Below are 27,275 nucleotides of genomic sequence, written 5' to 3' on the forward strand. Positions count from 1 at the left end.
ATGCATCTTATATATAAACAAAAGGCATTCACACTCGGCTGCTCGCTGGTATGTCATTGTCAGTAGACGTGTATCAGGCATGTGCAGGGCTGTCGCTATTATTCATGAGAGTCAGCAGGCTTTAGTCGGCCACCCTCGTCACAGCATTCCTTGTCTCTTTCCTATGACGACAACTGCTTTTTTAATATGTGATTAACTTGATCTATATTGTACAGTGCCATTATCATCCATCTTTCTCTTTTTTGGCATGCAAATAACTTTTTTTTGATAGGCAGACCACTTATCCTTTGGTGCCGAAGTGGGAGGGGGTGACAGAGTAAAGCACAAGGAGCTGCCCGAGGAAAAGGAGAGCAGAAGCAATCCCGTGAAACTGGCCAAAATGTGGAGTGCGTATGTGATGTGTGGAGGCAGCGTCCCGCGTCGACCCAGGGTTTACGAAGGTATGTTTACAAAAGAACAAATCAAAAAATTTGTAAGTAATTTTTGTCATTTATTCTGCAATTAAAATATAGAAATGTATCTGTTTCAGGCTTTTTGCTGTTTAAATAATAATGATATGGTTAATGTGATGTAATATCCTTAAATAATCTTGTATGTAGATCTATTTAACCCAAACTTGTGAGTAATTTTGTGCAAGTTAATTTTTACTTTGTTTATTTTCTATTTGGAAGCTGTAGGGAGGTGGTTGCCATTTTCTTTTTTTTTTTTTTTTTCTTTTTTTTTTACCTGTATTTTTCAGTAGTTCTTTTTATTTTTATTTTGTTACTTTATGTAGATTGTTTTTGGGAGTTAGTAAATGTTTTGTTTGTTATGTTGGCCTTAACCCCTTTTGAAGTTCTGTTGACTTCTTTGCAGGGTTTCAAAACAAAAAAAAATTCAATCTGTTCACTCTGAGCAGAATCAGTTTTTTAAAGTTTCTGTTCATGCGTTCGGAAATTGATTAGAATAATAACCAGGGCTCGAAATTAACTTTTTTACTTGGTAGCACTGGTGCTCCCAACTTCAAAAAGTTAGGAGCACCAGCAAAAATTTAGGAGCACCACAACTATATATATATATTTACTTGCCCGGGGAAAAAAATGGATTTATGAATATTCTGAAGCAATATTCTCACCAGTTTTCTATCAGTTTTGACATATTTAAATCTGCATATTTGTGATATTTACCCCGAGGGCATTTTTTTTTTTTTTTTACCTTTTATAAAGGGCTTTTTTTTAAAAAAAATCTTATTAAATGTATGCTTCATCTTTCATTTTAAATTCCTAAATTTGATCAATAAATTCTATAGTAAGACACTATGAGGCTGTTACCAATTAAATTAAATCATTTACACCGAAAAATTAAAACTGCATTAAATGATGTTATGAGTTTGTTTAAAAAAATGAATATGCAAATAAGAAATGTTGGAAAGAATGATACTTTCAAACATAAAACTAAACAGCAGTAGGTGGCGGCAGGTGACCGTCTCATTGAGTCATTCATTTAAACCATTCGTTCAAACGGCTGATTCATTCAAGAATAAGGCAGTTCTTTATGAAAGGGTCATTGAATCTTTGACTCAAACGATTCGTTCAAAAAGCTGAATCATTCAGTAATGAAAACATGGTGTAATGAAACACTGAAAACATCTGTGAGATGCGCGATGGTTCTGCTGTGATCTTTGTTTGGAACTATTTTCGCTGCTGAAACAGAATAAAAAAAGTCAATATGATATTAAACTGGTGAGAATATTGCTTGAGAACCCTGTTACCTTCAGTACATATACATTATATATTACCCTATTATTTCGATCGCCACTTACATTAAATGTAATAAAATCAGAGTCATCCTCGCGTTTTGGTGACTCCCTAGTTTTTTTTTTTTTTTTAAGCGTTCAAGTGTTAATGTGGAGCCCTGCTGTAACTGTTCTTTTCATCTTCTTTCTTCAGCTCTTTACATTTTTGCGCGCTAGGTAGCTCTCGGTCACGTGACACCGGAATGCAGTGAAAGGAAGATTGACGGCTATATTAACCAGCTTAAAGTCTGCTTTAAACTTAAGAACATACAGATGAAGTGTAATTGGTTATGTGATAGAACGGTGGACCGGTAACTGCATCAGCTAACAGCAGGCACATAGTAAATAGGGAACGTTTTGCAGAGAAATTAAAACAGGTCGGACCTCAACGATTATTTGCACTCGCACACATCCCAAATATACATACATGAAAAACCCTCACCTTCGGCGAAATTCGCCGTTTTGAAACCAAAATAGGTGACCTACGTGAATCGTGTAGATTCGATGAGAAATTTTTTTTTGGGGGGGGGGGGGTACTCATATTCAGTGAACTGCGAACAGGTGCGCGTGCCAGAAGGGAGCGCGAGATTCAGTGAACTGCGATTCAGTGAATTGCGAACAGGTGCGCGTGCCAGAAGGGAGCGCGAGATTCAGTGAACTGCGATTCAGTGAATTGCGAACAGGTGCGCGTGCCAGAAGGGAGCGCGAGTGCATGGAAATATTAACGCAAAGGGCCTTGCATCACCAGTGCAGACCACCATCAGAAGCTGAAAGCACGCCTGGCCTCGGCGATTTACCTGACTGAATTTGGTGAGTGATGGTTTCAATAATTTTAATATTTTCTGGTATATCCAAGTTAAGTTACCCAGGAGCTCTGTTGACATAGACTTAGCTAACGTTAGCTACAGCTTGATGAATTGAGTCACTGAACACAGCAGGAGAGAACGCAACGTTAGCCAGCTAGCTAAAGCTCCGGTGGAAAATTATTAGCTAACGCTACCGTTTATGAGGAGGTAGATTTTGAGGTGAGGCGACTGACAAGGCAGAAGGTAAAGTGGTCCACCGTTCTATCAATAAGCAGACCTGCCAACCTGTACGCAATTTGTGTAGCGGATACGCATTTTGACTTCAAAGTTAATTTGTCAACCTGGTGACGCCTCTGTGCACGCACAGTCCTCAAATCAAGCAACAGCAAAAGAAGAAGAGTTCGACCAATTATAGCGCTAGGTTCTTCCCCCAAATAGCAAGTGGGGTTGATTGACAGATGCGTAAAGCCTATCATTAAAAAGAGACTGAAAATTGACACCAATAAAGATTCCCGCTCGATCCCCCTTCATAATACTTAGTAAGGAGGCCATAATAATTTTTGACTCATGGCTGAAGTCAAGTTTCTCCAGCTCTCCCCAGGTTGGCAAAAAAAGCATCTCAAAATGCATCAGATTGATGCTTTAAAATATGGAATATTTAATTTTTTCTTTCTATTACCCCCCTAGAGGGGTAATATCCTTCTCACCTTTTTCACCCCTGACCCGTGTTCATGCCTGAATATATTTTGAGGTCGCACGCATTAAATTTAGGGAGCATATGCGACTAAAATGGTTGCAATTTCGAGCCTTGATACCGGTTAATAATAACGTTATTTTTTTAACCTATACCGTATACTTTATACCAGAGCCAGAATAGAACTTACTAAATTAGCTTTTATCCTAGTCTAGAGCTTGTGAGTTTCCCCTCATAACTCGGATCCTCAAACTGTCGACAAAACCTCATACAGAATCTCCACCCGCCTCAATCGTGAATGAAGTGGACATTTTGGAGACCGTCTCTGCTTGTTTGCAGTGCAAGCGTATATAAAAACTGGTTCTTTGATTAGGTACAGCGTTTTCTTTATTCAAAACACCATGTTTGTAAAGGCTAATGTTCTGTTTGAGGAGCGGAGTGTCTTGGTATTATTTGCCGTCTAGTCATGTGCGTAACACTTCGTCTATTGTAACACAAGCTTTTGGCCAAATATATTAAACCACCAGTAAAAACTTATAGCTACAATAACCTTTGTAACCTGCAAGTTGATAAAAACTTAATGCGATGCAGTTACTGCCTCAGACGTGGCCGTTAATGACGATGATAAAACACAAATCTCCAGCATTCGCTTGTGGTGAAGCACTTCTTAACTTCATTTGAGCTTGATTGTGGTAAAAATGCTAATATAACGACACATTATATTACCATTGCATCAAATTACAAAAAAAAATAAAACATTTTTTTTTAAGTTAATGCTGCTGTGAGGATGTTTCGCCGGTAAAAATGACATCTTTCTCTCTTCTGACTGCCGTTATCAATCGCTCTATATTTTTTTCCTCTTTTTGAAATTTATGAAAACACTACTATGGAGTTTTTCTTTTGCTATTTGTGCAAATGGAAACAGAAAAAAAAAAAAAATATTTATCGAAGTCTCTCATTCACTGCTATAGAGTACCTCAGGGATGACGTGTTTTTGTAGGCAAAACCCGGAAGCGAGTTAGCATTTTAGTTCCATCGCCCTGAAGTCAATGGGTTTTTTGAATGGGTTTTTGCTAAATCACCTGAAAAATTCTGTGGTTAACAAAGCCTCTAAATATTTTCACGTTTGATCTATGACATAAAACACACCAGTTATAACCCCCTTGTGATTTTTTTAAACCTTTATTGTGTCTTAAAAACGGCGGTTGCTAACAAATTGCTAAAAGGGACTACTTCCTTTGGCGGGGACTTTAGACGTCATCATGACAAACAGGACATTTGGACAGCATTTCTCATGAAAAAGTGGATAAGTATTCATACACAGCGCAGATCATAATCAGCGAGCATGTTTTTAAATAAAGTTGTTTTTTAAATAAAGTTTAAGGAAGGTGGTGACGTTGATCCGCGACCATGGTGTGCTGTAGTCCGTTTATAGCCTACTGTTAGCTTTTTATATCTGACGACTTTATTTAGGCTTCAAAATGTACAAATATTGTGTTCACTTGTAAAGATTATCTTAATAGACAAAACGTGTAAGTGTCATAACCCTTTGTTAAACACAGAGCTTATTTTTTGCGATTTTCCAAAAGCCTATGGGAAAAATGCATAGGCTTTCGATCGAGGGAACCCATGCGCCGCTAACTTCCGGGTTGGCCTTTAAAAACACGTCATCCCTGAGGTACTCTATTCATGATTGGTTGGCTGCCGAATTAAAATATTAAACAGAACGATAAAATAGCGCTATTAACAGGTCAATGGCAATTTTAAATAGACCCTTTTCACAGACTGTGATGATGCGTTTTTACCGGTCATCAATATCGTAAATCCTGCAAAGTTTTTTATATTTTCATTTTTTTTTAAAAAATGTATGTACATTTATAACTCTATACTTAGTATTATATTACCGTTGCATCAAATTACAAAAAAAAAAAAAGATAACGCTGCTGTGAGGGTGTGTCTAATACAGCGGCTATGGAAGCGCCAGTAAAAATGACATCTTTCTCTCTTCTGACTGCCGTTATCAATCGCTCTATATTTTTTTCCTCTTTTTGAAATTTATGAAAACACTATTGTGGAGTTTTTCTTTTGCTATTTGTGCAAATGGAAACACAAAAAAAGTCTCTCATTCACTGCTGAGAATTTCGTTTGTATGTTCCTTTTAAAATTTCGTTCGTCTCTGTTTTTTGTTTCCATTCCTTGAACTGGTTGAGCCCTGCTTCCTTGTGTTAATAAATTTCAAATATTTTGCATCAGTAATGGTGTTGCGTGTAAGTCAGCAGAGGGAAACACTTATGTTTCTACCTCTTTTAAATTTAATAATGATAATTTAGTGGATGATTCACATATTGACACCATTCATGTGTCTAATCAAATTATGTTTTTTTGATGATTTTATCAATGCATTAGGGATGAATGATGATGATGCTCATTGTCATAGCTGAACAGCTGGGATAAGCTATATTTACTTTAGCTGACTCAGTTTTGCTCATTCCTTCCCAATATAGCTAACAATGAATAAGGGAACTAGTGAGTTTTTCAGATCATTACGCAATCAAACTTTTTACTATGAAACGCAACATTTTTATCTGTAGTAAAGTGCACGTCATTGTGAAATGACTGAATTTCCTACTTGTGGGGGGTTCCATGACAACAGGGATTTTCCATGATTTTATCTGCTGCATAAAGAATAGACTTGAAAGACTTGTTGATAGCGAACTTCTTTTGTATTCCATTCAACCTGGACAACTGAGATTTCTAAATTCCTACTTGGGGAAAAAAAAGGGCCACTGAACGCTTCCAACTCTCACAGAAAACGCTTTTACCAAGATGGCAAAGTATGAAATCATGCAAACATGGCGGCACCCAGGGAGACTGACATAGCATATGATAAACGATCATGTTTAAGCAATAAAACTACCCCAAACGGTCAAAGCCGACGATAATAAAAGCAGTTTATAGCAAACGTTTGCAGAGACTGTAAATGATCCTCTGGTGATAATCGCACACCTGTAGAATAAATGCTTGCATTGAATAACATCGTTTATGTATCAAAGTTTTGCTGCTAGGAGATGACTTTGTTGACAATCGGACATCTGCAAAGCTGTATTGCTGATTTGAAGCAACATACACTCAGTGGGGTTCTAAATAGAATCCTAGGGCTCTTGACTTAATTTTAAAGAACGCTTTATTCCAAAAAGGTTCTATATAAGGAGAAATGTCTTAGGGTGTTTTCACACTTGGTCCTTTTCAGGGGTCTGAGCGTGGTTCGTGTGATTTTTGGCCCATATGTGAACACTCCAAACGATCTCAGACCCCTCAAAAACGAACCAAACCGAGACCATCTCGGGAGATGGTCTGAGTACGGTTCGATTTCATCTTATGGTACGGTTCGCTAAAAACACGCAATCTGAACACAAACTGCTCTGGGCTCACTTGATTTTTTCCATTCACGAATTCCAGTGTACTTTGGTCATCAGATGCCTCCGTACAAAACAGCTGTTCATCATGGCTGCTGCTTCTCTCAGATCTCTACAAATTATTCGTTCGTAACGTAAACTTGTTTATTGTGATTTTTACTGCTGTCAAACTGTGTAAGGGAGACGTGAAAGGCCCGCTGAAGTGTCTTGGAACGTGCAGCATTTTCAAAGTGTTGACGTAATTTCAACTGAAACATGAAGACAGGGCGATATATCGAACAGCCCCGCCCCTTTTTTAAAATAGCCAATAGCGTTTCGTTTATATTACAGCTCGGCCAAAGCCGTTAAACTCAGTAAAACCTCTGTTTCATCCTAATCTCTAACCGTTTATCCTCCTAATCTCCTCTATATCACTTTAAATTACAGCAAATGCGAATTTTGTCATTGTTTTAGAACACACCAGCTTATTCATAACCTTAAGGCTAACATATTCATACTAAAAGCTAAAAAAACTTACATTTTGATTCAAGGTGATCACTTTAAGTGATTGCATAATACTTTCATGTTTAACAAGCTATTTCTTTTTCTTTTTTTTTTGGAACCCATAAAAGGTTATATGAAGTGCCTGAAAGAACCTTTTAAGGTTCTATAACCTTTTTTTTTCTAAGAGCGTATATACAGAAAGGCACTGTATAAATAAAAATAACTTAACTGTATGACTCTTTATTGGTATCTATGGTTCCATGAAGAATCTTTACTATTCTTGGGACCTTTACATTGCACAAAAAGTTCTTTATAGTGGAAAAAAAGTTCTTTAGATCATTAAAATGCTCTTCACACTATGAAAAAAAAAAGGTTCTTTTAAGAACTGTTTTCTGAAAGATCCTTTGGGCAACCAAAAACAGTTCTTCTATGGCATCTCTGAGAAAAACCCCTTTTGAAACCTTTATTTTTAAGAGTGTAGAAGAACCAGGTTCCCAAAAGAACCTTTCAGTGAACAAATTCTTAAAAGAACCGTTTTTCTTAGTGTGAAGAACATTTTGGAAAGCTTCCATGAATGTTGAAATGTTCTTAATGGAACCAATACAAACTTTTATTTTTAAGAATGTCTGACTTTAAGACCAGAAATCAGATTTCAGGCAGGAATATCCCACATCCAACTTTAGATACAGCATTATTCCCAGCCTTATCTTTTTAAAAACACAATTCAATTTCTGGGGATGTACTGAGATTGTAAATGCAGTCACATGGTAATCTTTGAGAGTCTATAGCAGTGATGCTGAGCGTTAGAGAGGCCAGAATGATTCATTACCCTCCCAGTGACACTCACGTATGCAAGTGCACACCCATCATCTTTAAACACATCTCCCACACACCCTGAAGGAGTATAAATCCCGATAAGTCTACATAGACTTGCTCACATGAGCGCTAGAGACTTGTGCGTGAGGAGCACACTGGGTTGGATGCAGTCCTCATTCTCATTTATTAATTTTCCCTTATCAGTGTTCAATATTGAAAATGGAAAGCAAACAGCTGGTACGGAAGTTGTCAGCATATATACCCTAGTCTCTATTGAAAAGCAAGAGAGAGTCAATACAGAAGCACAGCCGAGAGGTCTACTGTGCTCCGGGGTGAGTTTGTCTTTTTGTCTAAGAGCAGGGATCGTTTGAGTTGTTCCCTTATTGCGTGACTGTCACTTTTTGATGCTTGCGTAACCCTGTTTTTCCTTCTTCATGAAGCACTGAATGTTTGAATACTTCCTGTAGACGTTTTCCAGTAATAACTTCTAATTCTGGTAACAGTGTGTCGTTATTTGGGAGGATAATCTTTAGGAAATCTGTGTAATGCAATGTAATTTAAACATAGTAAAACATGTTAAACCGAGCCAAGAGAGCTACACTTTTAAATCATAATATTCAGCAAAATATTTATGCAAGGACATAATGGGGTTTGCTGATCTTTCGGCTGAGTTTTCTGTGGGCGCAGATTCCTTTTGGGCCTGGTCATCATATACTATAGTTTTATGAAGCCTAGTTATTGTTTTACAGTTCTTATACCGACACAGTGAGCTCTGTTTGATCTACGTCTGGGTGTCCAATCTTGCTCCTGGAGGTACACTGTTTTGTGATCCTAATTAAACACACCTGAACATGCTAATAAAAGTCTTAAGGATTACTGGAAACTTGCAGGCGAGTGTGTTGGAGCTAAACTCTACAGGATATTGGTCCTACAGGAGCAGGATTAGACACCCATGATCTATGTTACGGACTATAACTGCATTATCCCACAGATCTTTATATAAATTTGGATATATATTATATCAAACTTTATCCACATACATACAGTGCACTCACATAAAGCACTATTTACTGCATAGTAGATTTCAACTGCCTGGTATACTGTATTATCACTCAGCACATTCTGCCCGGCCCAAAAAAAAGTTGCTGTTTGGATTTGAATAGGCAAATACTTAAGAGTCTATGACTGGATCATTATTGCAGTGATTATTATATTTCTAGCATGTTATATGTTTGGTAACCTAATTTAACCCTGATTGATGGAGTGTGTAGCTTTTCAACAACCATGAAGGAAGACACATCATAGCCATATTCCAGGATGACAATGTCAAGGATTCATCAGGCTCAAATTGTAAGAGAATGATTCATGAAGAATCATTTTCACACATGAATTGGCACCTCTGAGTCCTGACCTTAAATTCATTGAAAGTCTTTGGGATGTGCTGGAGGAGACTTTACAGAGTGCTCACCTCTTGCATTGTCAAGATCTTGACCAAAAATTGATGCACCTCTTGATGGAGATAACATCACAACATTTATTTCCATCAAGAGGTGCATCAATTTTGGCTTTGCCTTCCTGGAATATGGCCATGATACGTCAAGTTCCTACATGGTTGTTTAAGAAATGAAAAGCTACACACTCCATTAATAAGGGTTAATAGAACAGTTCCCAAACATATAACACGCTAGAAACGTAACAATCACAGCAATAATGATCTAGTCATAGACTCTTAAGTATTTGTCTATTTAAATCCTAACAGCGACTTTTTTTTTTTTTTTGGCCTGGCAGTGTATATATGCACTTGTGTAGGGCGATATATAATACAGTAAATCTCAATTTCTGTGATATATAGCAAAGTCTCAACTGCTTGACTGATTGTATCATCGCTAAATCTAACTATATTATTGCTAGGGTTGCAAAGGGGCGGAAAATTTCCGGAAACCTTCCAGAAACTTTCCATGGGAAGTTAAGCTGGGGAATTAAATTAAAGGAATTAAAGGGAATTAATTGGGGGTTTGTTTGTTTTTTAAATTATACAAACTGTATCATATACAAACATAAATATAAACATTTTGTTTGGTCATAAGCAGACATACATGCAAATTAATACAAATTTAAACAATTACATTTTTGACTTTAATTTATTTGTGAGTATCTTTAATCGTTTCTTTCATTGAACAAATAAAACAAATAAACATGGATGTTGAATAAATTAAACACATTCCATATGACCCACCCCCCAAAAAGTTAAAATGCATTAAATCTGGTTGTTTTAACCAAGATTATGATGCAAGTTGCTTTTTTTCCCAACTACATTTAAGTTCCCTGTACTAGGTTAACCTGCAGTTTTGCAAATTTCCAGTCTATTCCCATTAATTCTCATCAATTTTAGTGGAAAGTTTCCAACTTTGAAAATTCCTGTAATTTTGCAACCCTAATTATCACCCAGCTAGGCCTATATATAAAGTTGTATATACAAATATGACCAAATGTAACCCCTCCTGTTCGAACCCTCCGCTCTTAGCGGGACTCGAACCCTGGTCCGCCGGCATGGGTGTCAGGCGCTCTAACAAGGTCCATAGTCTCTAGTGTTAGTCGCTAGAGCGCCTCTTGAGATCAAGGGAGTGATTTTTACATGCACAGCTCTTACCGGCCTACGTCCATTACACAAATGAATCAGCATACGTGCAGTATACTTGCATAAGTCAATATATAGCAAATTGATTACTCAGCTGCTTGATTACTTGTATCATCGGTAAATGTAAACTATATTATCACCCAGCTCTAATCTGCTTAATATGACTATAAGGTATGAAGGTGTTATGATATTATAAACATTAATGTCATGATTTTCTGTAAAGCTGCTTTGAAACAATGCGTATTGTGAAATACAAATACAAATAAATTTGACACGACTTCAAACTTTCCAGGACTAAAACATCCATACGGAGGCCTCCTTCTCCCGTGGACTGTATGGAACAGAGCAACCATGCAAGTCTGTGATTATCATCTGTGTCTCACCGTCTACATCTTCACCTTCATCACCGGCTTCCCGGCCAATGTCTTGGCCTTCTACACGCTCAGCCGCAAGGTTTGGAGGAAGCCGGCTCCCATCGACATCCTCCTTCTCAACCTCACCATGTCAGACTTGCTCTTCCTCATCTTCTTGCCCTTTAAAATGCAAGAAGTGGCCAATAATATGGTATGGAATCTTCACTACTTTCTGTGTCCGCTGTCTGGCTTTGTCTTCTACATGACCATCTACAACAGCACCTTTGTCTTGACCGCGGTGAGCGTGGAGCGCTATCTTGGCGTGGCGTTCCCGATCCAGCACTCTCTGAGGAGAAGACCCATATACGCCGTGTTCGCCAGCATCTTCATGTGGGTGTTTTCCATCCTTCACCTCAGCATCGTCTACATCGTGCCTTACTACAACCCGTCCGGGACGGTACAGCCATCCCGCAACGTCTGCTACGAGGGATTCACCGACGCTCAGCTCGAGATCCTCCTGCCTGTGCGTTTGGAGTTGTGCGTGGTTCTCTTCTGCATTCCCTTCCTTATTTGCAGCTTCTGCTACATAAACTTCATCCGCATCCTCTCAAGGCTGCCGAACATCGGCCGGCGGAGAAAGTTGAGAGCGATCGGATTGGCTTTGGGGACGTTGGTTGTGTTTGCGCTCTGTTTTGGACCCTACAACGTCTCCCATGTGGTTGGCTTCATAACAAAGAAAAGCCCAGCTTGGAGAGACAAAGCCCTTCTTCTCAGCACGTTCAATGCCTGCTTGGACCCATTTATTTTTTACTTCACCTCTGCGGCTGTTAGAAACACACTTAGCGCAATGTTGAGGGGCATTTGGGGTAGATTTAAATGGTGCCAATGCCCACAAATCCTATGGAGCTCCAAGAAGGAACCTCCTGAAACGGAGAAAAACAGCCTCCCGAAACAACAGGAAGTCACAAATGCACTTTGACCAACAGTTTTATTTAGGCCAGAGAATTATTTTTGTACAGCAGTGCTGTTCTACTTCCTTGTAAGACGACGGAGGCGACGCGGAATGCCAAAACAACACAATTCACGTGCTGAGTGTTATCTAGTAAGAAAAGGGAAAACACGTGGTGAAACTTGTGTGTACATATAGGGACTGAATTGAGTGTTGGCAAACAGAGGATAAACTTTTCTTTGTATAGAGTGTTTATTCATCCATGATGTGAGTCGATTCTAATAACAAACTTGTCATCATTGACTTTATTTAATATAAACAGAAAGCAGTACGAGGACATTGATCACTGGGATAAAGGAGCCACAATTGCCAGCCATATGAAGGTCAACAGAAAAGCACTCAAACACAATCATGTAGCTATGTGAAGGGATTTCACTTTTGAGGACAATGCTTATCTGGAACTGACAATGCGGTTTTCTGATGGTTTGTGTACGTGTTTGATCAAAAGTGCATGATAGAGACTTCTTCATTTTTTAGTGTCCAGGAAGTGGCAAAACATACACCACAGACATGAATGATGAAAGAAGTGACACACTCTTGTTCAAAGTTCAGTGGGGATCTAAACAGAACCCTCGGGTTCAATCTTGGCTCAATTTTAAAGACCCTTGGTTTGATATAAGGAGAAATGACTGCATAATACTTTCATGTTTAATGGGTTATTTCAAGTATGTGTATGAGCTGATTAATTCATAAAATTTAATTAGCAAAATTAATTAATTAAAATTAAATCCATAAAATCAACCCCTAAAAGGTTATATGAAGTACCTGATAGAACCTTTTCTTCTAAGAATGTAGAAATGAAGAAATCAAGCTCTGTACAGTTAGCCTATTCCCAATTGATGTAATGCTGAAGTGTGTCTTCATTTTGATGTCAAAATAAGCCAGTTTATAGATTAAGACTGATTTTGTGGTGCTTTCAAAACAAGAAAGCATGTGGTTACACTTTCGATAGACATTCTACTAAGCAACTTTGCATCTACATGTCAACTAACTCTCATTAGAGACAGGTTAGGGTTCAGGTTAGTAGAATGTACTACTAAGAATGGCATGTAGGCCTACTTGCGAAGTTACTTATAGTTAGTAGAATGACCGCTGGGGAGCATAAAAATAAAGTGTTAGCATATATTAAGCAGACAGTCCACTAAAGGTTCACACCAAGAACCATAACTAAAAATAAAGTTTTAAAAATCGTTCTATATATAAAAGAATAGCACTGTCCACACCACAGCTATAACGATATAGAGAAACGATATCATTGGAATCGGTTTCAGAATGATTTTTTCACAGCTGTCGAACTATAAAACACTGACAGCCACTCAGAATCCATTCTAATTTAAGGGCTCGCGCATTTAAAATGGCGGACGACACTGCGGAAAAGGTAATCGTCGAGGTCCAGAAAAAGCCACCACTGTTTGACAAGTTAAACCCCCTTTTCAAGGATACTTTAAAGAAAATGGATATGTGGAAAACAATCTGTCATATCCTCTGAATAAATGGTGAGAAGTATTAACTATGAGATCATTATGCCAGACTAGCAAACAGTGTGAAATAAAATTACCTCAGGTATCCAGCGCTAGTTTCGCGTCTAGCTTCCTTTGAAGTTGCAGTGAGAAATACTAGCCGTTGTTTTTATTCAACTAGCCTATAAAATATTGACCCTGTCAGCTAAATTTACTGTTAGATTAGATCGATTGCCCTAGCTATTCACTCATAGCACGCTGAGGACATCTGCTGGTTAAAGCTGTGTAAATGCAACAAGAACAGCAAAAGCATGTTAGAATAAACAGACATTATCGTTCGTTGGTGTGGACGCAAATATAGGCTAGTTATCTTTATAGTTATCGTCTTGGTGTGAACGGGCCTTCATACTATAATGAGAGTTAGCTGACATGGAGTTGCAAAGTTACTAGTAGTAGAATGTCTGGACCATCAAAATAAAGTGGTTTGTTTGAAAGCATTTTTATTGTTTTTGCAATTCCACTTGGCGCCACTAGTGGCACAAAATGTACACACTTCACCTTTAAATGCATTATTTATATATGTAAATAAAAATGTAAACGTATTTATTGTACATATTGATGAAAGCCAGGTCCTCTAAAGAACCTGTAAGAAGTGTCATTAAATAAAACACTGTATTAGAGCACGACTGTGCCAGAAGGTTTAAATCATCTGGAGTCTTTCTTCATCCTGGGATATGTCATAAAAAGTTTATGGCATATTTCCTCTCGGTCCGTAATAACTATTAACCACTAATCTTGTGTCTCTGTTATAAACCCGACAAATATTTGCAAAGGGTTATTGTCTTTGACTGCCGAGCAGGGCAGGAGTGTACTGTATGTACAGATCCAGGAGCATGTGTGGAAAACACTCGAATGTTTGGCTTAGTTCCTTATGGAGGAAACATGTTGATATAAACAGTTACTGCTAGAGTGTGGAGGCGAATTCTGTAGTAATAAAGAGCGAGGTGAAAGGATGTTTGACTCATCACATATACACAAGTGATCTGGTGTATTTCCTCTCTTTTCAGTTCAGTTAGTTTCACAATAGCCAGATGTTTGACTGTCGACATAAATTCTGGCCCATATTAGAGCTCATTCAGGCCAACGCATTCAAAACTATGTCAGTCTCCACGAACAAATGTACAGTCATGGAAATTGTGAGCAGAATTTCTGTGCGTAGCCTACTGATTATTTCACAACAGAAGAAATATTCAAACACATTTTGAGAGTCTGTCAAAGGTTTGAAGCCCTTTTAGAGATTTGAACAAATCTAGTTATTTGTTCTTCTTCAACTTTTGTATGTCTCCTGTACAATAAATCAGGGGTCAGATTCAATAAATATTCCTAAAAAAAATATCCATAACTGCTATTTTCTTATTTTCTTAATTCCATCCGCTAAATGTGTAAATAAAAATGTCCTTTTTTTCCTAAAACTCCTAAAAGAAATCATACCGTCTTAAAGTTAGAATAACCTCCAACTTGTCTTAAATCCAGTGTAAGATGTTTAATGCATTTATTGGGTTGTTTCAAATAGCATTATAACATAACATTAGCAACACATATTACATACTTTATAATCTAACAAGTAAATTCTGATATGACGGTTAATGTCATTAAACATTTCATACACTTAAAAAATGATTGTGAGGTGCTTTCTACTTAAAAAAGGGTTCAAATATATTAATTTAACAGTGTAAAGTTTTGAATTTGTTGTAGGGGAGAGTGGGGTAAGATGAGCCAGTGGGTAAGTTGACCCACCCTTTTCCTAAAATGGCAGCTATGGGGCAAAGTGAGCCAAATGCTGTGGGGTAAATTGAGCCAGCGTTTTAACTTACCCCACCATAAGGCACTGAATTTAAGTTAAATCTGAAGTATAAACTGGTGTCAATATTACCCAACTGGTTTAGTTTATCTCTATTTTCGAGTTTATTTGATAGGAACAGTGTACAAGTACATCAAATCCTTCTCTGATACGAACCAGAGGATGTTTAATTATATTTATCTTTCCACCTGTAGTCTCTAATGGCCTAACATGGTCGACATTGCAGAAAACCTACCATGCCAAGAACCTTTTGACTAAAATGTTTATTAGTTTCAGTGACATTTATTCATTCTTATTTAGTTTTTATTTAATTTTACTCAACAAACTCTCTGTTTAGTCTGTTTATGGGAAGGTTACAACTCAACATATTGTTTCAGAAATGCAAACAATTAAAGATACTGAAAATTCAACTTCATTTGGTTGGATTTATGTTGTTTAATTTAGCTTTAAAAAAAGAAATATTTGTAAAATATTTTTACAAAGTATATTTGTAAAAGGAAATTTGATTATTAAATTAGTTTTAAAAAATAGGTACATTATCTTTAAAATTTCACATGGGTTTGATTCAGATTCAGTTAGATGGTCAGTTTACACCCACCTACTGACTCGGCTCAACTTACCCCTAACCTGGGGTAAATTGAGCCAGAGGAACACTTTTTTTATAAGAAGCCATATTTTTAGAAACCCTTTGTCATAGAACTATTCTGATCATTTAAAATGATAGGAAACATCCTGAAATTACTTTAAATACTTTCATTGTACTTCTGCCTCATTTTCCCTTATCTTGAGGACCACATAAGTAAAAAATGGCTCATCTTACCCCACTCTCCCCCCTGTAATACCACATCCATCCATCATAAACATATTCCACGTGGCTCTGGAGGGTTAATAAAGGCCATCTGAAGCGTTTGTGTAAAAAAAAAAATAAAAAAAAATCCATATTTAACAAGTTATGACGTAATATATCCAGCTTCAGCCAGACCACCTTCCCATATTCTTCAAAAAACTTACGCTGTACTTCCTACACCTTCCCTATTCAACTCACAGAACTGACGCAACGCCAGTTCCATTTTTTTTTTTTTCCGTAATTTGAGTACGGAAGGCAGTTTGGTGGATTTACTTCATAACTTGTTAAATTTGGATATATTTTTTTACACAAACGCGTCGCTTCGCTTCAGACGGCCTTTATTAACCCTCCAGAGCCGTGTGGAATATGTTTATGGTGGATGGATGTGGACGGAGACACTTTCTTCAGCTCATACTCATACTGCCACTATAAAGCTTGGATGCATCAGGATATTTATTAATATTACTCCGATTGTCTTCATCAGAAACAAGAAAGTCATATACACCTAGGATGGCTTGAGGGTGAGTAAAGCTTGGGCTAATTTTCATTTGAAAGTGAACGAATCCTTTAAGTAAATTCTTGAGAACTGCACAAGAATTGCACAGGAATTTCAAGTAACATGCAGTTAACTAATGTTAGCAAATAAAACCTTATTGTAAAATGTTACAGAAGTTCATGAATATGTTCCTAAGAACTTTCTTTCTACAATGATTTTCATCAGTCTGGCTCTAGAACATAATTGCATGATTGCACATCTTGAAGTTATAAAAAGTTTCAAACACCTAATTTTACATACACAAAAAGTTTTCTATATGCATCTGATTTAACTGAACTTATCTTGAATCTCATTCTACACCAGTTCTGTTTAAGACATCTAATTTTCTTAATGTTTCTACATCGCACAAGATTTATAATGCTGTCAACTTTATTTCAGGATCTAACCACTGTAAATCATATAAATGATTTCCATTTTCTCGCACCTACCATCACCACCATTACCTGCCCACCTGCAGTAATAAATACACTCGGCCCAGGAAATGACTGCAATTTTAAGAATATTCAAGCATCCAGTCACTTCACTGGGTTTTGCTTCTAAAGAAAATCAAGGCCTGAGTGTGTGAAGGTTTCTCAGGAGCTGAAGAGATGAGTCATCACCCCCCTTCCGCAAATGACTACAATATACAGTTACCGTGAAATAAACTGACATAACGTTTTTATCTTACTGCACTCCGTGAATGTGATATCAGCATTACAAAAGTATAATGTTGTGTCTACACCGGATACACACACACACACACACACACACACACACACACACACACACACACACACACACACACACACACACACACAGTTGTTCCCATTATAACCAATAAAGTTGTCTTAATAGAAATGGTGATCTGTTAGATCAGTGATTCTCAAACTCTTTTTGTCAGCTGAACCCTTTGGACATAAAATATTTACTTGATATACCTCCTGAAATAATTATTATTTCAATATTTTATCAACACATTTGCATATCACTGTTCTCTGATATTCTTTTTTTAGTAAATGTTTCAGTGGGATTGTTTTTTTTTTTTTAATGGTTTATTATTAAAACAAGTAATTATTATTATTCATTTTGAATTACATGTAAATATTTATTACATTAAATATACAAAAATTAATTAAAATGAATGATGTATTTTGATTTAATTATTACCTTTTTATTCAATAAAATACTATATATAGAAGTACTTTATTGATGAAAAGGCAATCAATAAATTAAAATAAATAATTAAAATTAATTAAACAATATATATATATATATATATAATTATTATATTTATACATATACATTTTTAATTATTATGAGTATATAATTATTAAATATAAAATCAATTTTTTTATTCATTTTATTATATTATTTCATAAATAATTAAATACACACATATACATATATATGTATATATAAAATTGTTTATTATTACAATTAGTATAATTATTTTGTTTTTAATATTATTTTTTACATTTATATAATATTTTTATTTTTTATATATATTTATATTTATTTAATGTTATATATATGTATATATATATATATATATATATATATATATATATTAACTTATTTCATTATTATTTATGTTGATTTCATTATTACCTTTTTATCAATAAAGCACTTTAGAAGTACTTTATGGAAAAAAGTAATAATTCAATTAAAATAAATAATTTAATTATATATATATATATATATATATATATATATATATATATATATATATATATACATTAATAATAAATTATTAATTTATTATTGTGTTTATATTATTAAATATAAAATTATTTATTTATTTTATTGTACTGTTTATTTATAAATAATTTATTTTATTATATTATTATTATTTATAAATAATTAAACACAGACATATATAAAATATTAAAATTATTGCTATCATTATTATATTTTTAATATTAATTTTTTTATGAATTATATGTATATATTTAAACTAGATATAAATATACAATTATTTAATTATTTATTTTGATTTAATTATTACCTTTTTATCAATAAATACTATATATAGAAGTACTTTAATGATAAAAAGGTAATAATTAAAAGTAATAATTAATAATAATTCTTAATTATAATAATAAATAATAATTAAATATATAAATATACATTTTAATTAATTATTATGTGTATATAGGCTAATTATTAAATAAAAATGAGAAATTATTTGTTAATGATGATTTATTTTGATTTAATTAATTATTACATTTGAAACAACAAAGTACTTCAATATATACAGTTACTGTGAAATAAAAAGTGAGCTAATGTTTATGTCATTCCACCCACCCTATGCGATATCAGAGAGAGATCACTTCATGTATTTCCTACGCCAGTGACGGTGATATGCAGTTGTGTTATTACGGTCAAACTCCTGTTTGGATGCTGGATCTGGGATTTGCCATCCCATCCAATGAGACGTCCGGCGGAGTCTTTTGTCGGCAGGATGACATTCAGCAGACTCCATTCAGCTGTGTTTGGATTAGAGGGAACCTGCAGGAGAAAATAGGCTCTAGAGGAGTCATCTGGAACAAGCCAAAGATAAACACAAAAACTGCAGAAGTTCAGCATCCTCCACCACTTATGTAACTGTTGATTCAATATTATGGCTAATTTGATGATGCTTTGCAATTCTCTCGGCTCCATTGTACCATGTTTAAATCGATTTAGCAGATTTTCCCTCATGAACACACTGTCTCCAGAGATGTTGGGAAATTGTAATTACGGCATGATGTGCATTCAAGTGATTTTGGTTGGAAAAAATGGATACATTGGGCAATTTATTTAACTTTCCAAAAAACACAGCAAGCTTTTTAACATTGGTACGATATAATGAAGAGGATGCGCATTAGGATTGATGCTTCATCTGAGTATTTTATCATTCTCCTGCAGCCACAGAGAATGATGGGAAATGTAGAAACCTGTACCATAGTACGCAAAAATATTGATTCAAACTTCACTGTCTTTACAATTTGCCATGATTCTTAAATTTACACCCCTCAGAAAGTTCATAGAAAAATCTCATAATTAGGGGCCAAGCACAGAAGTTTTATATCCGTTTGGAGGTCTCATTCTTTTTCTTCTGTTTCTTCTTCTTCCGCTCTGGAAGTCTATGGCAGCCCATAGAACCGCTTTTGGGAAAGTTATGAAATTTGGCACACTGATAGAGGTCAGTCCCAACATTAACAACAACGACTTTGGAGTCTCCAACTGTCCAAACTTTCACTCATGTTTATGCAACATGATTTGTATATGAAACAAATTTTTTCCCTCTGATTCCTTGCACCCTATGACGTAATTTTCTGTCACGAAAATTGAACCAGATCATCTTCAGACCATACTGACGAAAATGTGTGGAATTCAAGTTATTTTGTAACGAATTTTATGTAGCGCTTGCGAAAATATTTGTAGGCTCTATCTCCCCTACGCTTTATTGTATTCAGACCAAACTGAGGTTACATGCTGTGTTTCATCGCAGTGCCACCTACTGGTCCGGAGGTACAAAAAAAACGGCAATTTTTGCTTATAACTTCTGAACGGTTTGTCCAAAAATCATAAAATTGGTCCTGTTAGATTTGGGGCATCCAATCCAATTTTCCCATGTCGGCCATTTTGAATGTTGTAGTACAATGCTGTATTTTACGAACGCATGAACATTTCATTACGAAACTCGGTATGGGTCATCGGCACGATGCCCTGAAGGAATTTTACACACCCCTCAGAAAGTTCATAGAAAAATCCCATAATTAGGGGCCAAGCACCGCAGGTGTATCCGTTGGTGTTCTTATTCTTCTTCTTCTTCCATTTCTTCTTCTTCCGCTCTGGAAGTCTATGGCAGCCCATAGAACCACTTTTGGGAAAGTTATGAAATTTGGCACACTGATAGAGGTCAGTCCCAACATTAACCACACTGATTTTGGAGTCTCTAACTCAATCCCTCTTGCGCCACCAACTGTCCAAACTTTCACTCATGTTTATGCTAATAACTTTTGAACCGTAAGGGCTAGAAACTATTTTTTCCTCCTCTGATTCCTTGCACCCCTTTGATGTCATTTTCTGTCATGAAAATTGCTCAGATTTTCACAAAAATTGAACCAGATCGTCTTCAGACCATGCCGACAAAAAGTTGTGGAATTCAAAATATTGTGTCACACCGTTTTTGAAAAACGTGTGAAAGAATTTCATGTAGTGCTTGCGAAAATAGATGTAGGCTCTATCTCTTCTACGCTTTAATGTATTCAGACCAAACTTGTTCCATGTCAAGCATGACCTGAGGTTACATGCTGTGTTTCATCGCAGCGCCACCTACTGGTCCGAGGTACAAAAAATGGCTATTTTTGCTTATAACTTCTGAACGGTTTGTCCAAAAGTCATAAAATTGGTCTCGGTAGATTTGGGGTATCCAATCCAATTTTCCCATGTCGGCCATTTTGAATGTTGTAGTACAATGCTGTATTTTACGAACGCATGAACATTTCATTACGAAACTCGGTATGGGTCATCGGCACGATGCTCTGAAGGAATTTTACACACCCCTCAGAAAGTTCATAGCAAAATCCCATAATTAGGGGCCAAGCACCGCAGGTGTATCCGTTGGCGTTCTTCTTCTTCTGTTTCTTCTTCTTCCGCTCTGGGAGTCTATGGCAGCCCATAGAACTGCTTGTGGGAAAGTTATGAAATTTGGCACACTGATCGAGGTCAGTCCCAACATTAACCACACTGATTTTGGAGTCTCTAACTCAATCCCTCTAGCGCCACCAACTGTCCAAACTTTCACTCATGTTTAATAACTTTTGAACCGTAAGGGCTAGAAACAAAATTCCTTAGCTCAAGATGATTCAATTTGTTGTCATGAAAATTTTCCAAAAAACCTACTTTTTCCCTGCCATTTTCCCAGGATGCGTCCTGTCCAGGATTTCTAAATTGCCTAAAATGGCTTGAGCCCTTGCCTCTTTAATCGTGGAAGTGGTCATATCGATGTTCCCCCCGGAACGCGATTTCTACATGGAGGTCTGTGCAAGCCACTGTTCTTATTGACAGTCTTCATGCAATGCATTAAAATGTTGTCATATTTGCAATGCTGTGACCGTTCTCTGTAGATCCAGCCTTCTCGCAAGCCACGATTGGTCGATTATGTATAATGCACGTTATTGGTCAAATTATTTTTCAGTCATTACCTTCCGCAAATATGAAAACAAAACCGTGTCCTGGGAAAATGGCACATCGGTACTGAAATTTTAAACATGTGATGCTTTGAGCGCTGTTGAGCGGACTGGTCCGGAGATGCAAAAATTGGCCATTTTTGCTTATAACTTCTGAACGGTTTATCAAAAAATCATAAAATTGGTCTCGCTAGATTTGGGTCATCCAATCCAATTTTCTCATGTCGGCCATTTTGAATGTTGTAGTAAAATGCTATATTTTACGAACGCATGAACATATCATTACGAAACTCGGTATGGGTCATCGGCACGATGCCCTGAAGGAATCTGAAAAGTTTCGGACCAATGCCACCTAGTTGTGAAAAAAAATATTTACATGCTTATAACTGGATGTGGTTGACTTATTTTCACGGCAGTGAAATAATTTGGATTCCCAAATCCTTGCCGAGTCCAATGATACCAAACATGCTAGGTTTCGCCTTATGGTTAGTGCAATGTTGTGATTTAGCGTTTAAACAACATTCGCAAATATCTTAGAAACCGTTAGTCCAATCAAGATGAAACCACCTTAGGAAAATCGAAAACATAGGTCGTTGATTATACACTAATCGCCAAATGTCAAAATTTTGATAGTAAGTGGCAAAAAAATGCAATCAAAGTCAGATGTGGTTCATACATATAAATGTCTATAACTCCTAAACGAAAAAAAATTTAACCAAATTTGACACACAAAAAAAGCGGTGGGACTGCACCACTTGGTGGTGCTATAATTGAACAAAACGTGAAATTGGTTCTAACTACAGTAATGTTGGTCTGATTGACTTCAAAATTGACATGCAGTGTCTTCGTCTCAGTTGCTATAACCCCTTAAAGTACATAATACATTATATCTTATAATAAACCCCCATAATAAACCTAGAAAACGTCTGTTTTAAGCTGTAAGCTCCTTTGTAATAGTGTAATGTGAATTAACCCCATTTCCAAGAACTGAAATGAATATTGCAAAACTGAAATGTTCACATGAGAGCAGATGTGACACCTGACACACCTACAAACACATCATTACACAGCCACGTCACTGACATGACGGTAAATCAGTCTTACAGAAGCTCTCATGGTTTTGCTGAAGCTGAATGTAGAAATCAGGTTATAGCATCACATCCATTCAGGAACATCCAGGCCAGTGTTTCTGAAGTTTCACTTCCCCTCTTGGGTCAGTCTGGATTATTCCGGACAAATTCTGTCAAAATAGAGAACTAAATGCAAATTAGTGGGTTTTTATTTTTGACGGTGGTCACTTTGAGGTTCAGCCTTCCTGTTTGTGTACAACATATGTGTACGATACACTGTCGACATATAGCTCATTTTGGCTGCTGGAAAAAACAGTGTGTCTACATCAGACACGTATACAGTCTAACTGTCTATCTACAGCCTGTGATCTTATGTTTGTCAGCTGAAGCCCACTGACCTCACATATGTACTTGAATTAACCCTGATGTTATAAAAATATCATTTAATAACACATTCACATGCTTACAGTTCACTGATGTTGGTTAATGTCACATGACATGCAGGTAAACAAATAAAATATTTGATCTTTTTTTATTGTTTTTATTTGGATTGTTTTAATTTGTAAATTAATTATTTAATAATAATTATTATTGATTAATTAATTATATATGTACATAAATATTAAATTAAATACAAATATTAAATTAATTGTTATATGTATTATTACCATTAAAAGTGATTTATCTGGATAGTTTTTTAAATTATTTATTATTATAATTGATTTATTAATTATTATATGTACATAATAATATTATTAAAATTAATATAAATATTACATCAATTGTTATATGGATTATTAGAAATCCAAATAAAGTGCTTTATTTAGAGTTTTCATTTTTAAATTATTTATTATTAAAATTAATTATTTATTAATTATTATTATTGATTAATTAATTAATTATACATGTAGGTAATATAACTATTAAATTAAACATAAATATTAAAATAATTGTTATATGTATTATTACCAATCCAAAAAAAAGTGCATTATTTGGATAGTTTTAATTTTTAAATGATTAAATTATCAATTAATTCATTCATTCATTAATTGTACATAATATTATTACTAAAATTAATATAAATGTTAAATACATTTTTATATGGATTATTAACAATCCATATAAAGTGCTTTATTTAGAGGGTTTTAATTTCTTAAATATTTATTATTTTAATTAATTATTATTATTGATTATTGTTGGTTAATTAATTATATAAGTAAATAATATAATAGTTAAATTAATATAAATATTAAATTAATTGTTATATGTATCATTACCAATCCCCCCAAAAATGCTTTATTTGCCTTTAAATTGTAATTATTTATTATAATTATTGATTATTATTTATTAATTAATTATTATATGTACTGGTACATAATATTATTATTAAAATTAATATACATATTAAATTTATTTTTATATTGATAATTAACAATTCAAATAAAGTGCTTTATTTGGAGTGTTTTAATTTTTAAATTATTTATTATATTTACATAATATAATTATTAAATTAAATATAAATATTAAATTAATTATTATATGGATTTTTAACAATCCAAATAAGTGGATATCTTTTATTTTAAAATTATTTATTATTATTATTATTATTATGAAATTAAATATAAATATTAAAATAATTATTATATTATTTAATTATTCATTTGTATTTCATCAACTCGCATTGGGAAACCCCAGCCTAACCCTAACACATTTATAGACATTCCTAACACACAGACACCTAAAATCTTGATTAAAATAAGGAAGATCTTTCTCAGCATCTCGTTTGATCAAGATGTAGCAGGAATTTCTTAATGGGTCACACGGAATGCTTCACTTCCATGTCCAGGTGTTTGGCATTGAAGTGTCTGACCTCAGAAGAACACAAACAGCTCGTAAAATGTCACCGAAGCAGGTCTGTTTTCTTTAATGAGCCTTTCCCAGGATGTTTCTAGTCAAAGGACTGGAAAATGCCAGTGTCGTTTTCTTCTCAACAAATGATGTGTGAACGTAAATACGTCTCAAGGCTGGAGAGGAATGATGGCTTTTCATGAATTTACAATTATTAAAAACAAGACAAATTGTGTCACTGTTCAAGCAAGTTGCTGAATGTTTATCGCCAGTGAAAACTTAACACTTTCCATGTCATGTCAATTTCATAAATATCCATGTCATTATAGTGCAGGCCTCGACATTGTGAACCAATGTACAAAAAGGGTATATTACTGCTAAATGCAATATATAAAGTTGACTTTTAAACTATTTAAACTGGACTATTAAATTCTGAAAGTGCCATATTTTTTGGCTATTTGACCTTGTTGACCCAAATAACTCATGCATTTATATAAGTCTGTTCTTATAAGACTGTCAAAAGACCTGAAATATAGTGCACACTACTTTTAAAGTGGTTTTAGGGCATTTGTTGCAGCATGACAGACAGTCTCAATCACTTCTATTGCACGGAAAAGAGTCGTGAAGAACGACACGAGGATGAGTCGGGGATGACAGAAGTGTCACTTTTGTGTGAACTTTAATGCTGAATCATACTGTACGTGTTCAACTAGCACGCAGCCCTTCTCTTATTTATCAGTTTAACGTGAGACGTGCAATCTTGTGTGTTGGAGGAAACGCTGCAGAAATTCATCGAAGCCACAGAGATCTTTAAACAGCCTTTCTTCCTGCGTCTGCAACATATACAGAGTAAAGAAAGAGAAGTAAATTTTATGATTTTATTTAACCCTGGATTTTCCTAATAAATTTCTTGACATTTTAAATGTTCACCATGTATCTTTTGGCCCTCTAGCGGTTAAAAAACAAAACTGCAAGAACACTGTTTTTGTTGTGCTTCGGCTGTGTGGATGAATGTTTATCCTACTGCTGCTTTTAAACATTCACTACTAGTGCTGTGTTTGACATCGCCCCCTATACCCTCGTTCACTATTCCCTACATTAGTCCACTTGAAGGAGTGAATTGAAGGGCTGCCGCTTTTGCATAGTTTGTGCTTGCTGTTTAATAATGAATCTTAAACTGGCAGCTCCTGTAGTAATGAAAAGATTTATCTTGAACTCTGCCATGGAAACCATGTATTAACTTTAATTAAACAATTTAATAATCACTTAAAAATGAATTTATACCTGTATGATATTACGCTGTACCCACATTGGATCAGCGCAGTTTGGAAAATGGATGGATGATTCAGCTGCGGGCGCCATCTTCTGGTGAGACGCAGGAATTCATTCGGCACGCAACCCTCATAGTGCATTATGGGTATTCTCTAGCTGTTGAGCGTACATCAGTTGTACACTCGTTATTGCAATGCATTATGGGATTGAATGAGTGCACTCGATAACGGTGGTTTCGGACACCCCTACAAATGGCTGTTCCCTTCAAATAGTGCTCTATTTAAGGGTATAGGGGGCGATTTCGGACACAGCCCTAGGTTTAAAGCCGTGTGTCCACCAAAATGTTTTTTTTTTTTTTTTCCATGAGGCTAGCGTATTTTTCCAATTGTTTTCAATGGGAGCAGCACATTTTTAAAACGCCAGGAGCGTAATGAGGCGCTGAGCGTCTAAGCACTAGGCGTTTTTTACCAGTCACCGAAAGTTGAAGATTGTTCAACTTTGGTAAAACGCAGCACTCATCACTGTCACTTTTTACCCAGCCGTCCAATCACAGTGGAGGAGGTGCAGGACAAATACAAAGCCAGACAGTGTTGCCAAATCAGTGGTTTTCATGCGAAATTGGGCTACTGTAACACGGTTGTTTTTCATGTCCGTGGGTTGAAGTGACCTCAAATAACATTATATTTGGCCCCTGGAATTTAAATTTTACCAGGTGAACGATGCCAGAAACACGGATTTTACCGGGAGACCCCCACCAAAACGTAATTGGGCTAGTTTTGAGGAGCAATGTGGCGGGTTCTTTGTGAAAACCTGGCAACCCCGGAACCAGAGCAAATATTTTACATTGTATCAACATTTTTATATAGAAACAATACAGAAACACACTATCTGTGAAATGAGATACTAATAACACTTCCATGGATATTCCGTATCATAGCAAACAAAGCTGCAGAAGCGCTCTCAAGTGTTCACAGCTAGGCATTTTCAGCTGGCTAAAAACACTTTGGTGGACACATGGCCTAACACCGTGTCCTAACCAGATGTGATGCGATAATATTCCAGCGACGAGTAATTTGACTGTCCACACTAGACGCAACGTGACAATGAGAAGCGATAAAATCAATCAAAAACCACAGCCAATCAGAAGAGATTGTGCTCTCAGCAAGAGCACAGCAGACACAATAAAATGGGCAAGTACATAGTGAAATTCATTAAT

General features: G+C 35.6%; 1 protein-coding gene across 2 annotated transcripts; it reads left to right on the forward strand.

The window, feature by feature from the left end:
• The first annotated feature begins 318 nt into the window (after window positions 1–318).
• On the forward strand, window positions 319–14,154 carry LOC127496961 (free fatty acid receptor 2). 2 transcript variants are annotated; one of them, XM_051864993.1, is made up of 2 exons: window positions 319–440; window positions 10,920–14,154. In XM_051864993.1, the coding sequence occupies exons 1-2, from the start codon at window positions 380–382 to the stop codon at window positions 11,957–11,959; spliced, it is 1,101 nt and encodes a 366-aa protein (XP_051720953.1). In that variant the 5' UTR covers window positions 319–379; the 3' UTR covers window positions 11,960–14,154. The 2 variants fall into 2 exon arrangements, with proteins under 2 accessions (XP_051720953.1, XP_051720954.1); XM_051864994.1 differs by lacking the exon at window positions 319–440 and adding an exon at window positions 3,673–8,321.
• Window positions 14,155–27,275: the final 13,121 nt, after the last annotated feature.

This window comes from Ctenopharyngodon idella, chromosome 16 (genome assembly GCF_019924925.1).
Source record: "Ctenopharyngodon idella isolate HZGC_01 chromosome 16, HZGC01, whole genome shotgun sequence".
NCBI lineage: Eukaryota > Metazoa > Chordata > Actinopteri > Cypriniformes > Xenocyprididae > Ctenopharyngodon > Ctenopharyngodon idella.

Bases quoted from the DNA above. Each gene is read 5' to 3' on its own strand.
- LOC127496961 (XM_051864993.1), top strand. From the start codon at position 380: ATGTGGAGTGCGTATGTGATGTGTGGAGGCAGCGTCCCGCGTCGACCC. The intron at 441-10,919 runs GTATGTTTACAA...CAAACTTTCCAG, and splicing joins TCGACCCAGGGTTTACGAAG to GACTAAAACATCCATACGGA.